Genomic DNA, 19,753 nt, shown 5'->3' on the forward strand with positions numbered 1-19,753 from the left:
AAACACAGTTGCAGCATAAATAGTATTTTTCTCTACTGCCCCCCACCCACGGACGGGCCAAGCAGTAACTGCACTCACTCGTCTGTCACCTTTGCACGGCGGCCGCAGGGGACAAAGCTCGGGTGATGTACAGCAGCCCACTGGTTTCCTCTGTACTCGACAACTTGTGGACCTTTTCTAAGTCTTCCAAAGCAACGTCAAAAGCTAAGCACACCATTTTAATTAAAACATAAACATTTCCAAGCTCATCCTTGGCAAACACAGATGTTCAAGACTGGCAGCTTTATTTCTTTATTAATACCAGAAGAAAACATGTTCAGTACATTTCCAAGCAGCACATCCACTGGAAAAGCAGCTTGGCAACACCACCTTGCCTGCTGTCTCTGCCTTTCCTCCCCCCCGTCCCTCGTCACACGGGGGCTTTGACCATTAGCTAGTGTTGGCTTTCAAACCAAATGTGACCTTGTAATAGAAAAGCGCTCCTTAACTGGCAGGTTAAATGTTCCTTGGTGCTCCGAAGGAAGTCCAGATGCTAATGGGAAAGTCTAACAAAATGCTTTTTCTGCATTTGGGTTCCAGTGCTGAATAAAAACCCAATTTCGTTTCCCCTGTAGCTGTGCAGGATGATGGATTAGTTTCTCTCTATCACATTTCTGAGCTAATTGTTTCAGACTAGCTGTGTCATTCAAACTGCACTGGCTCTGATCAAATTGTTCGTACTCTAGAAGTAGGCAGAAAAGTAAGAAACTGCTTTAGGAAGCAATATTTAAATACATACCCATTAGCCATATCCATTTCAAATGACAAATTGTTCTTTTAATCACATCCCCAGAACTTTACATTTAATTGCTCAGAGCATTTCTAACAACTCTGTTGTGCTTTTTCAATAGTTGAAAGTATTTTAAATTGCTTCCTGCCTATAATAATTTCAGGATAAAGAGATGATAGTTTAGCTTATTGCTCAACTAAAACACATCTGATTTCTTCTGAACATTAAATATTAGTGAGATAAACTAAGGAAAACTAATAGAAATACCCAAGAGTAAATTTTCAAGGGAATGTACTAATGTTTATAGGTGAAAGTAGTAATTAGTGACCAATTTCATTTGGTATTCTTGCACTTATTGAGAAGAAGGTACTCAGTAAACCCCCTGTGAAAAACAAAAGTTACTTTCAGTACTCTTGTTATATTCTACTACATGTACTAAAGTCTTAGTGAAGCTGTAGTGGAAACCTAACGTACTGCAGCCAGCAGGAGCTGATCCAACCTTATGCAAAACTCCTCCCTGGGCTTTAGGTGAAATCGTACCCCTTGCTGTACAGGCTGTAGGTTCCGACATGCTCTCTCACCCCTCCAATGAAAAGAATAATTGAGCTTTAAAATACTGTTTTCTTTTCTGGTTTATATACTTGGCGTATACTTGAGACAGCTACTTTAAAAAAACATATATATATATACATATGAATGATTGGAGGCTAGAATCTTTCCTTAAAAATAAAGTGATAAAAAGCTGCAATATTCCCATAATCATTTTGCAATGGGTATTCAAGATGTAGTACAAAATTTACGCGAGCTAATATTACTGATCACAGATGTTTCCAGGCTTTATGCTCTACTGACTACCTGGCTATGAGGCTATCCTTCACAATCCAGATACATCTCAAACTAAGACTTACAAAAGAGAAAGACGACCAAATTATCTACTTAATAAAATAGAAATACTAATATATTCATATGTATCTGTGTCACTGATGTGCATAATATAACATACAAGAATTTGGAGTGATACCTTGCTTGTCCAGTTTGCCCTTTCCCAGACTGGAATTACGCATCTTTTGCTGAAAAGTTTCTTAGGCCAGTTATACACCTCCAGGCTAGCTTTAAAACGTGTATTGCAAAGTAGCTGCAGAGGTTGCACAGATATATAAATAAGGTTATACTAATTTTAGCCTGGTTTACTTCAGCCTGGAACACACGTTTATCAAAAGAAAAAGTGCTTTAGAAAGACTACGTTTGATAGAGTGCAGAACAGAGGGACTGTCTCTGTAGCATTGGTTTGTTATTGGGGGAGAAAATAATGCTCTGACAGATAGCAGTCATTGTAAAATCCAGCTGTGAACATCTATTATTGTCCCTCGTATGGACAAATGTAAGCGTCTCTTGGGTACCGTTTGATTTCAAACTGTCAGCTGAAATTTGTGCAGATGATGATGATGACACCAGCAGGACTATTGCAAAATATGTTTTTAAATAAAAATACCATTTCTCCTTGGCAGATTGAGAACAGCTCGAGAACACTATGGAAACATTTTTAAGGCCATCACTTTTACAATATTCAACATACTATTCTTCTTAGAACACATTTTTGTGCAGAAACCTCATAATGTGCCTACTGCAAGTATGATTTATTGTTCTTGCCCAGATAGGTGTCATCCACAATCTGCAACAAAAGCAAAAAGTAGAGGTGCAAAACCAGAATGCTTTCCACCTCCTGAAACCACACTGATGGACAGCAGAAAAGAAACCGCATTCTGGAGTTCTACCAGTTTGGGTTTGCTTTGTTTTAAGGGTATGAAATGTTTCCAAAGCCAAATAAGTAAAATCAATTCAATTTACAGTTCCCTGAAAACCAGCATGTTGATATTCAAGAGTTGTGGAAAAGAAAGAGCCAAAGCATCAAAATATTTCTGGCATTTGAGATGTTTTCCACGCCATGTTATTCAGGAAGCACAGTCTTGCTGGAACTTGCAGCTCTCCAAATGGCAATACAAGAGACATACGCAAAAATTTGCAAGTCTAAATACTAATTTGCAACAGACATTATATTATTCACTGAAATATTTGTCATACCAAGCAGTGAGCAATAAAATTAGGATCTATTTTTCCATAATCTAATATTATTTCAAACCAGCATGTCACAACTTTAAAATAATAAGCTATAAGCTAGATTGATCCCTATCCTTCAAATACGGTCTCATTTATTGATTAAGTCTACACTTATCAGGGCATGATAGTATGGGGAAGGACATATTCTTGTTGCTTTATATATGCAGAAATATCCTTGCCATACTGCATGAAATAGGAACATACATCACACGAGGCTAATCATGAATATAAGTAGAATTTCCTTGCAATTTCCAAGCAACAGCTTGTCTACTCCTCAACATTCTTGCCATTTACTTAAGTTCCTGTGGGCTATGGTCATACTCCACATAGTAACAAGCTAACAGGGAGTATATCCACCACCACAACACTAATGCCTAGTTTTTCCAGACAAGCCTGAATTCCTTTAAAAGTCTGAATAACCAGCAAACAAATTTTCACTTCTACCATTAAAAATCATCTTCTTCACTATGTGTAAAGCAGCCCCGAAACTATCACAGTCAACATACAAGGACTATATGCCTCATTGCTTTCTCCTCTCCCAAAGAACAGAATACACCTCAGAAATTAGTAACATTTCCTGAAATCCAAAAATCAATGTCAGATTAGTAGAACTGACTGTACTAAACAAATACAAATCACAGTATCTTACAATAGTATCTTAAGACAAGCTACATGATAATCAAGATAGGCATATAGTAGTAACAGTGGGTAAAACCCTAAAGGAACTTGTGGATTTGCTTTACTCAGGGCTTTGTCACTCCTTAGATACCCATTTTGGAAGAAAATCAATAGTAGAGAAAAATCATTTTTAGATCTCCATATGTCTAGCCTTTTCCATTCTTGGCAGAAAGGGAAAAATAGCATCGCATGAATGTTTTTTAACTGGCTGCATGTTAAGTCTGTCCAATATTAAGTTTTATATATTGAGAAGTTTGTTATATTGACAGTCCTTTAAAACCAAAGACATAACAGTAACACAGTAAAAAGTCAAAATAGCTGTAGAGAGCTCAGCAGAACTTAATGATTATAACAACTGAAAAAGCTAGCAGGAGATCCACATAAATCAATTTCTGATGTCATTTTGTCTTTTGAGTAAGCGGGGGAGACAATTTACTGACTTGTGGAAAACCCAGGATATTTTAACAGGTTCCTTGTAACAGAATTAAAATCACATACAGAGGTATGGTCATGTAGAAAAGTGACAGAAGACCATCTTAATTATTAAAAAAAAAAATCACTGCTCAATTATAATAGAACTTATATTATCTAACATAAAAATCAGCTGAATTAGTAAAATAATTGGGGGAAAGTCTTCACACAAACCCAGTCATTCACTGAATCTCCCATTAAGTCTCGAACAAGACTGCGAAAAAAAGAGATTGCCAAAAAGGGAAAATGCACTAACTCTTAACAAAAATAATAATAAAAAAAATAAATTGGAGTAGTTTGTGATAGAGCTTGTGTTTAATGACAGAAATATAAAACTGATCTGTGCACCCTCAACGGGAAAAATTGAGCACGGTCTTCCTCTGCCCACACACCAACAGCCGTCACCGAAACAAAGCTAAAGCAGCAGCTCAGCATATGACCCGATGTAAATGAAATTAAATGAGTTCCATCGTTGGTTTAAGTGATAGATGCCCATACCTTGATGGAATTGGGACTGCAAACTTCAAAAGGACAAAAGTACCATTAACTGCAGAAATAATTTGCTCCCCATTGAAAGAGGATATACATATTACTTATGTAAGTATCTATGGCTAAGATAAGCAAAGAAAAAAAAGCCAAATCATAGAAGGTAAGCAATTTCCTTTTTCCATACTACGAACTGGTATTTCTTTTGGGATGAACATTGGTTTCTCTTCTAACCGGAATGCTATATACGGAGGAATAATCACAATTTAATCAAGTCTCTTCTTGAAGGCTCCTTACAGAGCATGTAAGAAATAAGTGCAAATCCCCATCAAGCTAGCAAGAACTTAAACTGCATGACATGGCAGAACACAAAAGAACTATATTTCAGGGGCTAAAAGGGAAGAGAAAACAAGGTATTTGAGAAGGTTTTTAGAATCCGTGTTGTCTGAAATTATTGGATAGCTGCAACAAATACAGAATCAAAGGAAAAAAAAATCAGATCACTGATCTGGAAAGGGCTGAACAGCCCTCAGAGCCCTCAGGCCAGGTCAGCTGTTCTGAAACCATCCCTGCTATTCCTAACAAACTACTTCTGCTTAATGGATGGATATTTTATCTAAGACTTACTGACCTGCATCCTACTGTGCCAGATCTAGAGGCGCTGTATGCTTGACATCACTGTGCTATAGGTTTATTTTAGTGAAGAAAGAAGAGGAAGGATTTTTTTCCACCTTGCTCCACGTCTTCTGAAAACTTTAATGGTTAATCCTCCAACTCTCAAACAAATCCAAGGATTTTAAATAATTCCGGTACCGATTCTCAATTCCATTTGATAATTCAGGGAGCTCTCAGCTCTCTCTTTTGCAGGAATAACACAATTAGTGTGGGAGGCGTCAATCATATCCCATCTGCTGACCGCAAAAGAAATTCTCACCTCTTCCACGTGTTGAATCGAACCACCGTTCTTAGCAATATGAGCATGTTTTGTATCACCTCCTGTTTAACGCCTCGAACTTAAACATTGCAAGACTCAGTGCAGAGTCGTAGTCAGTTTGGGGACCACCTCTGGCTGTACACCCATGCACAGGATGCGAGTATAAGAATGGCTGGGGTAATTCAGACTTTGGACTGTGTATAGAAGCAAAATTTAATCATTCTAATTTTTAGAGATAGCTGGGAGAATGACCCATTTCCTCAGCAGCTGAAAAGACAAAGCTGTTGTAAGGCTATAAAGATGATTTAAGAGTATGTATCAGTTTAGAGAGAGAAAAATTCTGCAAGCTCAGACAGTTGTAAAATTGCCACTTTATGGCCGTGTCTGCTTGGACTCCGCCAAATTTAAGAGGCCACAGTACCTATATTATTGTATTCAGTGTTGAGCTTATATTACCTTGTCTTTGCAATCAAATCTCATGTTTAACATCACAGCCCTTCAATACTGAGACTCCGTATCAATTAAAAACAAATAAAACCAGTTACTTTCAAATATTACTTACTTGAGGCTCAAGAGCAGTTACTCGAAACTGAAGATGCAGAATGAATGATAAAATGTACTTACAACTTTTGGTCCACCAAGAATCCATATATCCAGTTTTCTCACCCCCTCTTGAGACAGCAGTGTTTTAAATCACACCACCATCATTACATTACACTATTAAATGTCTTGATTGCAAGAAAACAGGCAGATACTAGCATAATTAAAGCCAACAATCTACTCTTTGCAATTGCCTAGTCACAGAGAAAACTAGATTCATCGAGGCTCATCGGCAATTGTGAAATTGGGCAGAATTTAACTCCAGAGGATACTCAATTAATTACTGGAAATATCATAAAAATCAGACGTGTTAAGTGCACAGAAATTACTAGGAACTAGAAAGGCATTTCAAGATGAAAGTAAATCTTCTTAAATACTTCCCTCCCCCTCTTTCGGTTTTGTTTTTGCTCGCTCGCTCTGTATTTACTTCAGCAACCAGATTTCATTCTTGCTCTCCCTGAAGGATCTCTCTCCTGCATTTCCAGGCAGATATTCCACTTTAGAGTCAACCAGCTCCGGCCAAAGCACGGAGCCTGGAAGGTGCCTTACCTCCCGCCCGCGGGGCTGGTCCGCAGAGCAGCACGACTCCCTGCCCCTCTCGAACCGACACCGCGCTTCTCATTTTCGTCCTGGAGTTTTCAAGATCTGTTTTTGAAAGAAAGGTGAGCTAGATATTAGGAGACAGAAAAGACTAAATACACAGGAGTTTCAAGTTCTCAGATCCCGGTATCACATTTCTTAGCACGCAACCAAATTCAGCAATTTCAGTGGATCAGCTGCAAAAGAAATGGCTGTTCAACACGAGGGAGGATGACAGAATTAGGACTGAAGTGAACTAATTTACAAGAACATAATTAAACAGATCCTTTGGCCAATTTTGTTCTTACGCTAGGCTTATGCTACCCTGATTTTGGTAACCAAAAAGGAGTCAGAAGCATAACTTAAAAATAGGTCCTTAAGCCACTGGTTCTTCTGAAACGAAGGCTCTGACGAAAATAGTATCGAGATCCTACTGGGCTCATCTAACCAACCGTAAAATAACGCTAACCACACAGCTATTTAAGAAAACAAATATTTCTCTTTCAAGCAGAAAAGAAACCCCTTGACCATCTCCCTGCAGCAGAACCCCCCAGCTCTGGCCAAGGCGAGGACTCTGTGTGTCCCGACCCAGCGCCCTGCTCTGCACAGCCCCAGGTCTTCTGCAGTCTCCTTAAGCTATGTAAGAGAAGAAACAAATGCTACCGCGTATGCGTCAATGCAAAATTGCAGAGCAGCAGTATTTTATCATAAATTTAAATGAACTTTCCCTCTAACTGGTGACTCAAGATCCAAGAAAGTATGGCCTCATTATATCCTTGAATTTAGCTAGATATAGCAGTCAATACAAACTAAGATTGAGGTACCACGCTAAGAAAGATTTTTCCATCGATAAACTATGTATTTTTCCGTAATAAAACCAAACAGAAGACAATTTTAAAAAACCTGTTTATGATCTTGTAGGGGATACTAACACAGTCTTTAAAATAAGGCTATCTTTATAACCCAGCATAATAGTACTGACTTGACCAACAGTAGCCATTTCCCAAAATATAATATTTTTCTAATACTGAAAAGCAACAGCTGTTACAGTCAGAACACTGAACAAGAGTAATTAGAATTTCAGGGCTTCATTTAAAAAAATCCATTGATCGCTGCAATAAGATACTGTTCTACTATTCTTTATTACTGCACATAAAGTCACAGGTGGGTTTCTTAAAAGGAATTTCCACGCAGATACACATCAAGGTCTACATTTTCACTCACACGAAGTTTGGATCTTTCAGCTGGTATTTCAGAGAAGAGGAGTCACGTTGTTCTACAGGAGAATGGAAATAGCTATGCAATTTGGATTTTAAAATATACAGAAAAAATCTATTTTATGTATAAAATTAATTTAGACCAAATTTTGCCCTCTTACGTCACAGCCACTGTGAGTCATAAATCTTAGCAATAGCTATCAATTCCATAATTAAGACAAACTGGCTTATCACTGCTTTCTAAGCACATACACATCACTGCAAATAAAGACCTTCCGAAACTCATCTGTCTTTGCTGTCGGACACACCACACGAGCAGGACGGGATTGGGCTGGGAGCACCGTGGGAAGGGACGGGACCTGCGGGACGTGCCGAGGCACGGGGAAAGGCACATCCTCGTTATCCCACAGGTACCCGGCGGGGACCCACCGCAGCTCGGCGGTCTGATCCGTTGCAATGCTGTACTGCAGCAGTTGTTAATCACCGATTGCAGATGAAGACTGCTGTCACAGGGGAATAGGGTTTTGGGAAACAAGAAGCAATACAGAAACCATCAGAAAATGAAGAATATGAGCCATACTACAATGAAAGAATAATTTCTCACTAATTAGCAGGAAGCTCTCCATCCTACCTTCTAGAGCGGTTTAAGTGCCAGACTAATCACACAGCTGCAGAAATATCATCACTTAATTCATTTATATACTAGTGTATTCTCTTTACACATTGTCTGGTGCCACTTTGAAAATAATTAAAAATCACTGTGCAAAATAGTAATAAGAGTATTATACAATGAAGTCTAAACCTCTGCCCTTGGAAAGCGCTCCCTACTTAAAAATGAGATTCTGGTCTTGTTTTCAGCTGTCTCTGTCACATATTCAGAGTATTAAAGGTCACAACCAGTCCTGTTTAGTGGAGTATCAGGACAGATTGGTTTGGTGGTTTGTTTTTTTTGTTTGGTTGTTGTTTTTTGGTTTTTTATAAAGCCAGTATGCTAACAGCAACAACAGTAGGGAGAAGTGCCGTATCTTCTAACAAAACTTGCTATTACATGAAATCATTGGGAAGGAAGATTAAGTTCTCCGAAAACTGACAGGGTAAACAAAATACTGTAAAAGGTGGGCAAATAATGGAAAAGATTGTTTACTTTTACAGATCGATTTGTATCTCTGAAATCAGAGGCTCTTATCCTGCTCAAATGTCTTAATAGATAAAATATAACTGGAAACAAAGACTGAAGATAAGAACAGAAGATGGTTTTGAGAAGTGATGAGTCAGAACAGGACTCGCTTCGCAGCGCCCCATGGGATGGCAATATCCCATTGTTTTGTTCGAAAGAAAAGGGCAGAAACATACATAAAGTATTTCTGCGTTTTATCTATTGATTTATAGATTGTCTTACCAGATTTTTAAAACTTTATTTTGGTGACCAGTTTGAGGAAGTAGATAGTGTTTTAATTAGTTTCTCTTGCTTACATCTTTTTACTTCTTACGTGCACTTACTCTGCCTCACTTTTATTTCCTTTCATCTGAAATGCTACCATTCCGGTAGGAAATGAGCAACTTTATTACTTAACTCTACCAGGCAAAGTCTCTAATCATAACACTGAAAATATTTTGGTAAAAATGTTACAAAGACCTGATTACACAAGGGGGGAAAAAAAATCCAACCTAAACCCAATCCAGAACTGTGTAATTTCCAAATTAAATGTTTTTACTACCTGTTTACAGTTTGCCATATAGAAGAAACTTTAAAGTTAGCAACTGAGGCTTTTCGGACTCCTGCAAGATTTTCTTCTCCCTTCCTCTGCTAATGCATATATTTGCCTCATTGCTTTAGTATCAAGTACATAAAGTTACATCAACTGAAATACACATGCCATTGCAATAAAACAGAGCAAGAAAACGTAATTCAGCTTTATTGAAAAGTCTTTTATTTTGCCCAAAAAGGAGAACAATGAAACAATGTGTTCTTGCACGTACAAACAGCAAGGATGTGAAAACCACATATTCCATCGGGTTCTCTCCTTCCATTTAATAAGCTAGGTTTTAAGTTTCAAGCACATTGCTAAGAAAGATTTCAAAATATGGAGCAACAGTAACATGAGCATCATACCCTGTAATAACTGTTTTATGCACTCAGAACAGAAGCATTTCAAAGTTCATGTGGTATGTCTTTTTTTTTTTTTTTTGAAGTATTGCACAGGACACATTCAGTCCCTGGAGAGGAGCAGGATTCAGTATCCAGATCCATCCCCAAGTCCAGTGACACCCAAGCATCTTATCACACTTAGATCAATTGATATTTATTGTCAACACACATTTATTAGCAATTCTACTATGTTTTGATAACTGCAGAACAAGGATTCATGCTCTACAAACATAATTGTCTTAAAAGTCACAAAAATATTTATTCCATTACTTCATTAGAGACATTATTATTCAAAGGTGAAGAACTTAAGTATGCCTTATGTATAATTCTGTACTGGTAGGATGTTCAAGTACCTAAATAAGTCAGACAACCAAATCTTTACTGTTTTCTCGAATATGTAATTCTGAAGTGGGGACCTTGTTCGATGTCAGCACGTAATGAAGTACTAATTCACAACCCGCTCACCCTGGTAAAAGTCACATTATTAAAAAGAAATGAAATAGTCTCTAAGCTAAAAAAAAAAACCAAAAAAACCCACAAACCACCAGCCTCAGCATGTTGCAGTAGCTATGTTGGTAATGACAACTTCCGGAGAAAACAGTAAGACAAATTTATTTCTTTAAAAAAAAAAAACAAAAAAACACAAACCACCCAAACACCAAACCTCTTCATCACCCCCTAAACCACCCATGTACATAAGCAAACCTTCTTCCCCACCATTTGACCCAAAATTGGCTACACCGAGGCATTTCCGTGACCACGTATTTTATACTTCTTTAGACAGATACCAGAAACTGAACGTATACTTGGCGTAACTTTAAGCTTCTTAAAAACACTTGTATCCGCTCCACAGACGAGCTGGGATACACGGCCCGTCAGCCCGAGCAGGCTGCCTGCGGACACACAGCACTTGGAAAAAGCACAACAGAGCTGCCCGTGGAGCAAGTCGGACCTTCTGCCGCCTTCCCTGGGCTTTGGATGAAGCCTGAGAGAATCACGCTGGGGTGGGAGGGAGGGGTGAGACCAAAAATTACCTCCACAGTCATCAATTATTGTTGGAGGTAGAACAGAGAGGGGAGAAAGTTATTGAGAGTGCAAAAAGAGAACATTACTCAAAGTGTGCAAGGAATCGGGGTGATCTGTCACCCCAGAAGACATTCACCAGCTACGGGGGAAGCATCCCCACAGTGCCATGTTCGTCAGGCTGGCAAATTACGGGGAAATCACGTAATTTCACAGCAACCTCTACAGAATCTCTTAATGCTGTGACACTCTGCTGACCTTCCATTTTACAGCACGACCTTTATCTGCACGAAGGTAACAGTACAGCGGGCTACACACACACACACACACACACTATAGAGTATTTTTAACCCCCCATTTTGATGAGCGGAGCAGCTCGGGTGCTGTCGGTGTACCGCTGTAGCCCGGGATCGCGGCACTGCTCCTCCAGGTTGAGACCCAGCGTTCCCTTAGTCTCATTCAGCAAAGCCCATCCGAGTCTGCATCCCACAGCCATAGAAATATTGCTAATAAAATGCAGCAAGCTTCTGTGTAGACCAAGCAGGTGAGGGAAGAGACCCTGCAGGTTCTTTCCATTGCATGAAAAGCAGAACATCGAACGATCGAGGCGTGCAGGGACCAACGGGCTGCTGGAGCCAGTCACGGTGAACAGCATCAACCAACAGCATCAAAAACTCATTTACAAAACAATCACACTCTTCACCTCCCCTTAAATCACTTGGGGTGCAGCAAAAACAAACAAAAAAAGAAACAGGAAAGAATGAAATGCTCTTACACCAATTAAACGAGAATCATTTAAAAGTCATACAACAAAGTCTGTGTTATATAAACACAAATAGGAAAAAGCTAAAAAGAAATTGGCAGGGATGTATCAGAGCGCGGTGAACGTAGGATGCCAGCATGGAAAGATGGAGAAGAGTCTGCAGTAACGGGGGAGAAAGAGGGACAGAGAAACAAGATGCTTTTGTGGGCTGTGTGGAACAGAAGGAAGAGACCAGAGACAGCAGAATAAAAAAGCAGTACAGCAACATTAGTAGCATAAAAGTTGACTCAACATCTGATGAGCAGGGATTTTTATTTTTAAAACACAATTTGCATTGGCAAAAATGCACTAAGAGGACTAGAAAAATAGTGTTGTAAGGGAAACGCATGTTTTGAGGAAAAGACATTGTCCAATAAATATTTCGAAAAACATGCCTTCCATAAATTCCTATTATCTGGGAATTATCACTGAACTCAAGGCAAACACAGCACTGAAGAAAGCAATTCAAGCAATTTAATAAGTATCTCAGGAGGGAAGGATGTTTCCTTAAGGAAGGTATCCTGCACCTGAGTTTTGAGATGGAACACAGATTTTGCCCCCCTAAAGCTTTTCTAAAACAAACCCCAAGAATACCGTGACCCCAGCCCTACCCGCTCACGACCACCAAGCAGGTTTAGCGGTGAGGAACACCAGGCTATTCACATTTCAGCAAGCAGAGGGTTAAATGCTTTGCCAGATCCAGGTCTCCAGGTTTGTTTATTTATTAAATAAGTAGCAGTGTTCCCACAAAGACTTTCCTGAATAAATACATAAATCAATGAAAACCATCCTACAACGGTTCATTTTTGAAACGCTGGGACCATGCTGATGACAACGGGATGTTTTTTTCCTGCCACTGACTTCACTCCTTTAACTTCCCTAAGACAGCCGCCTGCCTTAAAGTACTGGACATATTCTCCCACAAATATCACAAAATCTAGCTGGGCTGTCACCGGGAAGGACTGCCAGGGTACGGGTAACCAAAATCCGTCACATTCCCCATCTCACTTGGTGTGGAGCACCTGGCACGGAGCCCCACTGCTTTGACGAGGGCCATGTGGACCGTAACAGATGTAACGATGACAAATAAGAGAGAGCAGATGAGCAAGTGTCCTGTCAGCAGATGTCTTACCACAGCTGCTGCTTCACATGTAAAAATACGCTAACTTGTTAGTCAGCATAAAAATCCAATATTCACAGACCTTCAAAATATTTATAATCCTCATCGAAATGTATGTCCTACCTGCATTAAGCAAAATAATATGAAATGCACAAGTTTCTACAGAGCTGCAAACATAATAAGGAATGCCATTAACTCCAGCACAGCTAATTAACACCACGGCCCCTGGAAGAAACTGCTCCATCTCTACGGAGCTGCTCCAGCTCTTCGGAGCGAGCCTCCAGCCTCCCACCGCCTGCGGACCACCTCTTTGAGGATCAGGCTCTCCAAAGCTCTGCAACCCCGGGACCGTGTTTCTTGCTGTAATTAAAACCCTGAAGTGGCTTTATCTGTTTCAGCCCGTCCCTCCACCCCCAGCTCTGCGGCCAGCAGGCGCGTGCAGCCAAACAAGGCACGTCCCCACCACGAGCCACGATGCTAGAGGAACTTGCCCAGAAGCAGCGAGCAAACCCTAACCCACGACCTACCCTGCCAAAGTCACCTGGGCTTTTTTCTTGCCCAGAATCGGGTTTTACCTCTAGCTCCAGCTGCCGTTCGGTATTTTTAGCTTGACGTGCTGGGGATCCTAAAGACCTAACTAACTTTTTTTTTTATTTAGTAATTCTCCAGTATACTGTTTTTCAACCTAAAACCAGATGGGTTTGTCATTACGTTACTCCTCTACTCCTACATTTAATAAAACAAGTACAAGGGAACTTAGAGAAGATGACTTTCTGCATAAGTGATCTCAGTACCTTACTTGAAGCGAGCGAGAGTGCAAGCACAGAAATTAATACTGTATCAAGAACAATGTTTACAGAGGAATTCAGAGGAAATTAAGACTTCTGATTTTATTATCGGAGCTACTGATAGATGAAAAATGCAGAGGCAGAAATAAAAGTAACGCATTTTCATGCTAGCACATTTGCCTGGTTCGTGTAGAGGAAGAACAGTTATTTTACTGTATTAACTATTCACATAACAATTTTAAGGAGGAGGTAAGTGAATTTTCACATCTGACAAATAAAACAACTCAGACTTAGTATCCTGCATATAGCATTTGGTACTGACGTTAATTGCCTCTGTGATGTTAAAATCTAACATTTCTGAAACAGGGATATGAGACACTCTTCCTTGGGTGCTCCACTACAGCTGTAGCAGCATCTAGCTGAGTACAAAGATGTTGCCACAGCATAAAACAGATTCCGGAAAATTGCTGCAAACATTTATGACTATAAATCTCTTAGGTTACCAGCTAGGATTATACTACATTAACAGGCTCAGGAGGACAGGATAGGTAAGAAAAATGATCTATTTCTATCCAGGCACCGTACAGCAACACTAAAGTTGTAGCTTAATGGATGTTCAGGAGCACATCAAAGCAAACCAGAATATATTTTGTTCATTTCCTTTACAGTAGCCAAAAGTGGCTAAAGCAGATGGTCTGTAGTTACTTTCTTAGAGACTTCAGGGAACAGGGATGCAGTGGAATACATTTCTTGCCGTGACGGCATTTGCAGCTGACAAGCAAAACTGGTATTTTCTACTGCAGAGAAGGCAGAAAAAATAAAAGAAAAACCACATTATTCTGATGCTGACAGTGGAGATGTTTAAAACAATAAAAAAATTGTCAGGTTCACATAAAAATTCAAAAATGAACAAATCTAACCTAATCTCTAGGAGACAGGACATTGTGCAGTCCAAGTGGCAGAATCATTTTTTGAATACTGAAGATGAAAACCAAATGATGAAAAGTTTCCCGGGAAGCCATATCTCCAATCAGTGCACAAGCACAAGTTCTTAAAATTATTTAATGAAAAGCTAAAAAACATTGCATAACCTAATTCAGCATTCTTGTGCTAACATATTACTCTGTAGTGCACAACAAAATTAGAAGAACGTACTGAGGTTGCAAACTCCATTATTTGGAGTTAGAAAGTGCCAGGATTAAGGTTGCCTAAGATCACAAACAGTAATATTTGAGCACCAAGGGCTTGGGGTGGAAGCATATGTTGGGGACACATTGCAGCTGGGGGGGACGTTTGCTATCAGGAGAGATGCCACCAGGAAGGTTACGGACACGGGTCCCATGAAGCCACCCAGACTGAAACCCCCCAGACTGAAACCCCCAGCTCCAGCGAGTCCCAACGTCATGGTCTCTCATGGGGTCTGAGATGGTTTAGCTTGAGATGCTGTTCCTACATGTTTCTGTCATTCCTCACACACCTTTGTGCTTGTCCCCCCTTCTCCTCAATGGCTTCCCCTTCAGTCCATGCTTCCCCACCAGCACCAGGTCCCTCAGCTGTTCTTAAAATCCCTTTATCTAGTCTCATAAAACTCATTCTGCCAATCCCTTACTTCTTAATTACAATCATGATATTCATTACAATCAATTAAGTTCCTCTATCTCCCCCCTTTTAATCCAGAGGGATTTCACAGTGTTTTGCTGTCAGGGTCTGAACTCAAGACCTAGGAAAGGATTTCCTTGTCTATACCTAAGGCACAGGGAGAAGGAGATGCTGCAGTGAAGCTTCAGGGAACGGAATTTAATGGAGATGTTCCTTAAACAAAGGCAAAGACAGAGTCAATTCAACCAAAACAGCCTAAAGGACATCTGGTCTCACTTTGAAGCCCCTCAGTACGGGGAGCTGATGATCGCACCAGAGTTTCCTACTATTGGAGCAGCCAGTTTCTTGTCTTATCTGGAAACCTCTCCTTTCCTTAAGTGCTGCTGAGTATATTTAATTAGTCTGAGAGTCTGAGTGTTCAGTGAAAGGCGTCAAATTATTCTGCACCTACGACGAGCTGTGGCAGGGATCGAGTACATGACAGCTCTTGCCGAGCACCACTTCGCGCTCCTGGTAGGACGTTTAAGGAAACCTGACGAGCAGAGATCCCTGCAGTTGCTCCAACGTGCACAGCAAGACACGCTGCAGCAGTTCTACTTATCGAGGGTGAAATATGCTTTCACTGTAGAGCAACTTTCTTACACTTGTACCCTCCCATCAACAGACCCGCAGCAGCCCAGAGAAGAAAACGTTTAGAGCAAAGTGAAGACGTACCGGAGGAGTAACCACCACCATGACCCGCAAGGCTGGCGCTGGCTTTGCAGCGGCTCTCAGCAGCACGCTGCCGGCTCGCCTGCCTAGCGCGTTTTCACAAGAGTTTCTCCTGGTATCATTTCTTAGGTAGGACAAACCCAAAGGCTGGAGTCAAACTCAAGTTAACATTAAACTGCGGACAGTTCAGAAGCAGCAATAGGTTACTGGATACGGGTTTAATACAAGGGTTACAGAGTAAAATTGCACTGCAATATCCAGGAGATCAAAACAGATCATCTAACAGTTCCTTCTGATCTTTCACCTTAGAAAGACATGAATAACCTTGGTATAGCTTATTTTCTCAAGTCTAAAATACTGTAAATGCTTCCCTGTATCCTACGGAACTGTTCTGTTCCTACCATCCACACAAACACACACTAACCAGCCTGACAAGAAGTATAGACAAAGTCCACTCACTGCACTTAAGCCAGAATTTCATTTGCTCTGTCACACATCTGCTTCTGCCCTTCCTATCCTACGTAAAAATGAGAATTGCCTTTTTAGTGCATGTGCCAGAACTTCAGCCTGGTTACAAAACCTCTCTTCCAATATTAATCATTGTCTTGACCCAGATATAATAGAGATACATTTAAAAATCAAGCCATATAATCCCCTTGTGGATAGCAAATCCCATGTTTTGGTTTATAAAAGCAGGAACAACAGTCATTACGCAATGAAACAAAGGGGTAAACAGATCCTAAAATTGCATTTGGGCTTGCTCAGAATGAATTGGTATCTGATACTGCGACGTCTGGAGGAAGAACAGCACACCCTGCAAGCATGACTTGGTATAAATTAAGCACATTAAACAAAGCAATGATTTGTGATAAGAATTCACTCCAACTTGATCTACTTGTACACCTTATATAGTGACAGACTGGTGCAATTCACGGTGCGTGGCAGACAAGTACCACGGCGTGCCTAACTGCCTTGCTTTCACCTAAAAAACCTTTTCCAGCCTCCACACCAATGTCATCTTCTCACAGGTGCTGGGATATGAGAAATGGATTTCACCCTTGCCACGGAGTCAGTGAATATTAGAGTCTGGCCCCTCAGTGCAGACACAAAGCTCAAAACTGGAATCTGTAAATTTTTTTTTTTTTTAGTAAAGAACAATTCATTATGAGGCAAAAAGGTTTCTAAAAGAAACAAGATAGTAATTCCACTGAATAGCCATCAGAAAAGCTAGGAGAAAGAAAAACACAGGATGGATAAGACAGAACTGACTTAAAGAGAGGCTATAGTTACTTTTAAATGGAAGCAAACAAAAGAGCTATACACAAAGATGAAAAGACAAATAAGAGCATATGCTATTAAGAGCTGAAGCTATGAAACACTAAGGAGAAAAACGGTAGATTTTGTTAACCAAAGAAGCTGACTATTCAAAACAATTCTTCTGAAAAGAATATAAAGTAAAACCAGAAAGAGATGCGTATTAAGAAATCAGAGGTGCAAAAATAGCTGAATGCAAAGGAGTGTGAACAATCGATATGGAAATGGAACACACAACTGTTAATATCAGATTATTAACAATCAAAGGCATCATATCAGACGCTTCTTTGGTACTCGGGGAGCAAGTGATGAAGCCTACCGGCAAATTGCGAAGAAGAGTTCAGAGAGCAGATGAGAAGCTGTGGCAGTGCAGAACCAGCCTCTAAACCAAGAAACCCAATAAATCACTGACTCATTTGATTGTTTAACTTCATTACCGGGTAAAATACTATTACATACAGTAGAAGTAATCAATATAAAAGCACTGGGAAAATACAAACCATTACGCATTGCAATGACGGTAAGTTCATAAACAGAGACTGCACTCAATGACACGACAGCTGCCGTCTTACACGCCGGGGGTTTGAATAGATGTGCCCGGACACCGGTTTCAGCCCATCATCTACAACCTCTCCTTCTCTCCATCAGCTCTGCGAGATCGCAAGGCTATCCACACTGCCTGCAAAGTACTAATATAATGCAAACATTTATAGGAAGTGGGGGGTGTGAGGGTGTGTGTTTGTTTTTTGAAATGGTACCACTTGTGATGGACAAAACACTGATTACACCTGAGTCTTCAGTTATTCCCATACATCATTAATATTTAAGCGTGGTTTGGCTGATTTTGGGTAAAGATGTTTTGACTTGCTTATTCCATGGTAAGTGATATTAGGAAAAAAACCATCTGTATAACCTTTTAGTAAAAAGCTATAAAAATAAGAGTGCTAAGGAAACAAGTGAAGGCATTTGAAATTCAAGTGGTAAAAATGCCTTCCAGCTAACTGGTGAGTTCATCTTTCCAGTTTGCTCCATCCTCCAAGAACTAGTGCAAACATTATCCAGACCACTTTCTTCTTTGCTCTTCTTGCAGCAAGAGAGTGAAAAAAGAAAATGCAGGGATCATTTGAGCACATTAACCTCCTCGGAAGAGAAGGGAACGAGACAAGATCTTTAGAGAATTGCATTCTGTCTGCCTCCACAGTAATGGCATTACACTTGAGTGAAAGCAAAATTATGTGGAAGACTGTTAGTTTACTGAAGGGTCAAAGAGATGACAGCTGTGGCAGGCAGCGGTAAACCTTTAATATGCCATGATGTACCAATGTGCACATCCTTCAGTGGATGAATAAATGTGGCTGGACAAGGGATTACACCTGAACAAGCAACTGCATAGATTAATAAATTCAGCATCAGACCGTTCAACAACAGAAGCTTATGGAGCAGAGAAAAACAACTGCCCAGAAATACCTATCTGTTCTTCTGCTACTCCGTTTATAAAAGCAAATACAAACCCAGTGCTACTGAAGAGAGTTTAACAGATTGAGACACGTACATGAGGAGAAAAACCCCAAAACACAGTGGGACCTCAAATCTTTTTGTTGGTATGTATGCAGAATCGTTAAGTGACAGATGCTCTATGTGCAGATTGATCTCCAGCCTAAGCCAAATTGCTCCGCGTAGGGTGATGTAATCCTCAAAAGTATATCGTTAACTACAATTTAATAAAAAGCCACGGGCTGAAAAAATACAGTTTCATAAAAAAGAAAGAAGATCTCTCACTGCACAGGGCTGAGAGAGGTAATAACAGGAAAATAAAAACCAGGTACTGCACCTCTTCTCGTAAGTAGTGAGAATTTCCTTGGTTATTCAATGAGACTCCTCACAATTCACAGCCTGTGCCCTGTCACTGCTCACCACCATATTCTGCTAGAAACACTACGTAAATACATTATCGATACAAAAATCACGACAGAAGCAATGCAGTGTAATAGCAGTAGTTCTGCAAACCATCGCTTTGGTGTTAAGACACCGCCTTTGCTTCGCCAGTAGCTGTACCGACAGTAAGCATCGGGAAGCAGAGGCGGCAGGTCGGCAGCAAATCAGAGCCCTGAAAAAGTACATTTAAAGTAAGACGACACACAGTGAAGCTATTTAAACAGTTATTCTCAATCCCTCCTAAATTTGATGTTTGTTGCGTTGCACCCATGGATTACTTACAGTTAAAAACTCACTATATATTTATGTATCAAGTGTTAGTATAATTTGGGACATCACAAGGAAACTGTGCTTTTTATACACCTTTTAGCAATACCATTTTTTCTATTTCAGAACTTGTTGCTGTAAAAAGAATTCAGAATTATTGTTTTAAGTATTTATTTCAATTTTAGGAGGCTCC

General features: G+C 40.0%; 1 protein-coding gene across 2 annotated transcripts in view; it reads right to left on the reverse strand.

The window, feature by feature from the left end:
* CNTN3 (contactin 3) overlaps positions 1-19,753 on the reverse strand; it is a 113,399-nt gene that overhangs the window by 47,065 nt on the left and 46,581 nt on the right. For both annotated transcript variants that reach the window (XM_075762461.1, XM_075762462.1), the window contains exon 3: positions 6,606-6,701. In XM_075762461.1, the coding sequence (XP_075618576.1) occupies positions 6,606-6,701 (96 nt within the window). The remainder of the gene's footprint in view (positions 1-6,605; positions 6,702-19,753) is intronic.

The sequence above is a fragment of the Balearica regulorum genome, chromosome 10 (genome assembly GCF_011004875.1).
Source record: "Balearica regulorum gibbericeps isolate bBalReg1 chromosome 10, bBalReg1.pri, whole genome shotgun sequence".
Lineage (NCBI taxonomy): Eukaryota > Metazoa > Chordata > Aves > Gruiformes > Gruidae > Balearica > Balearica regulorum.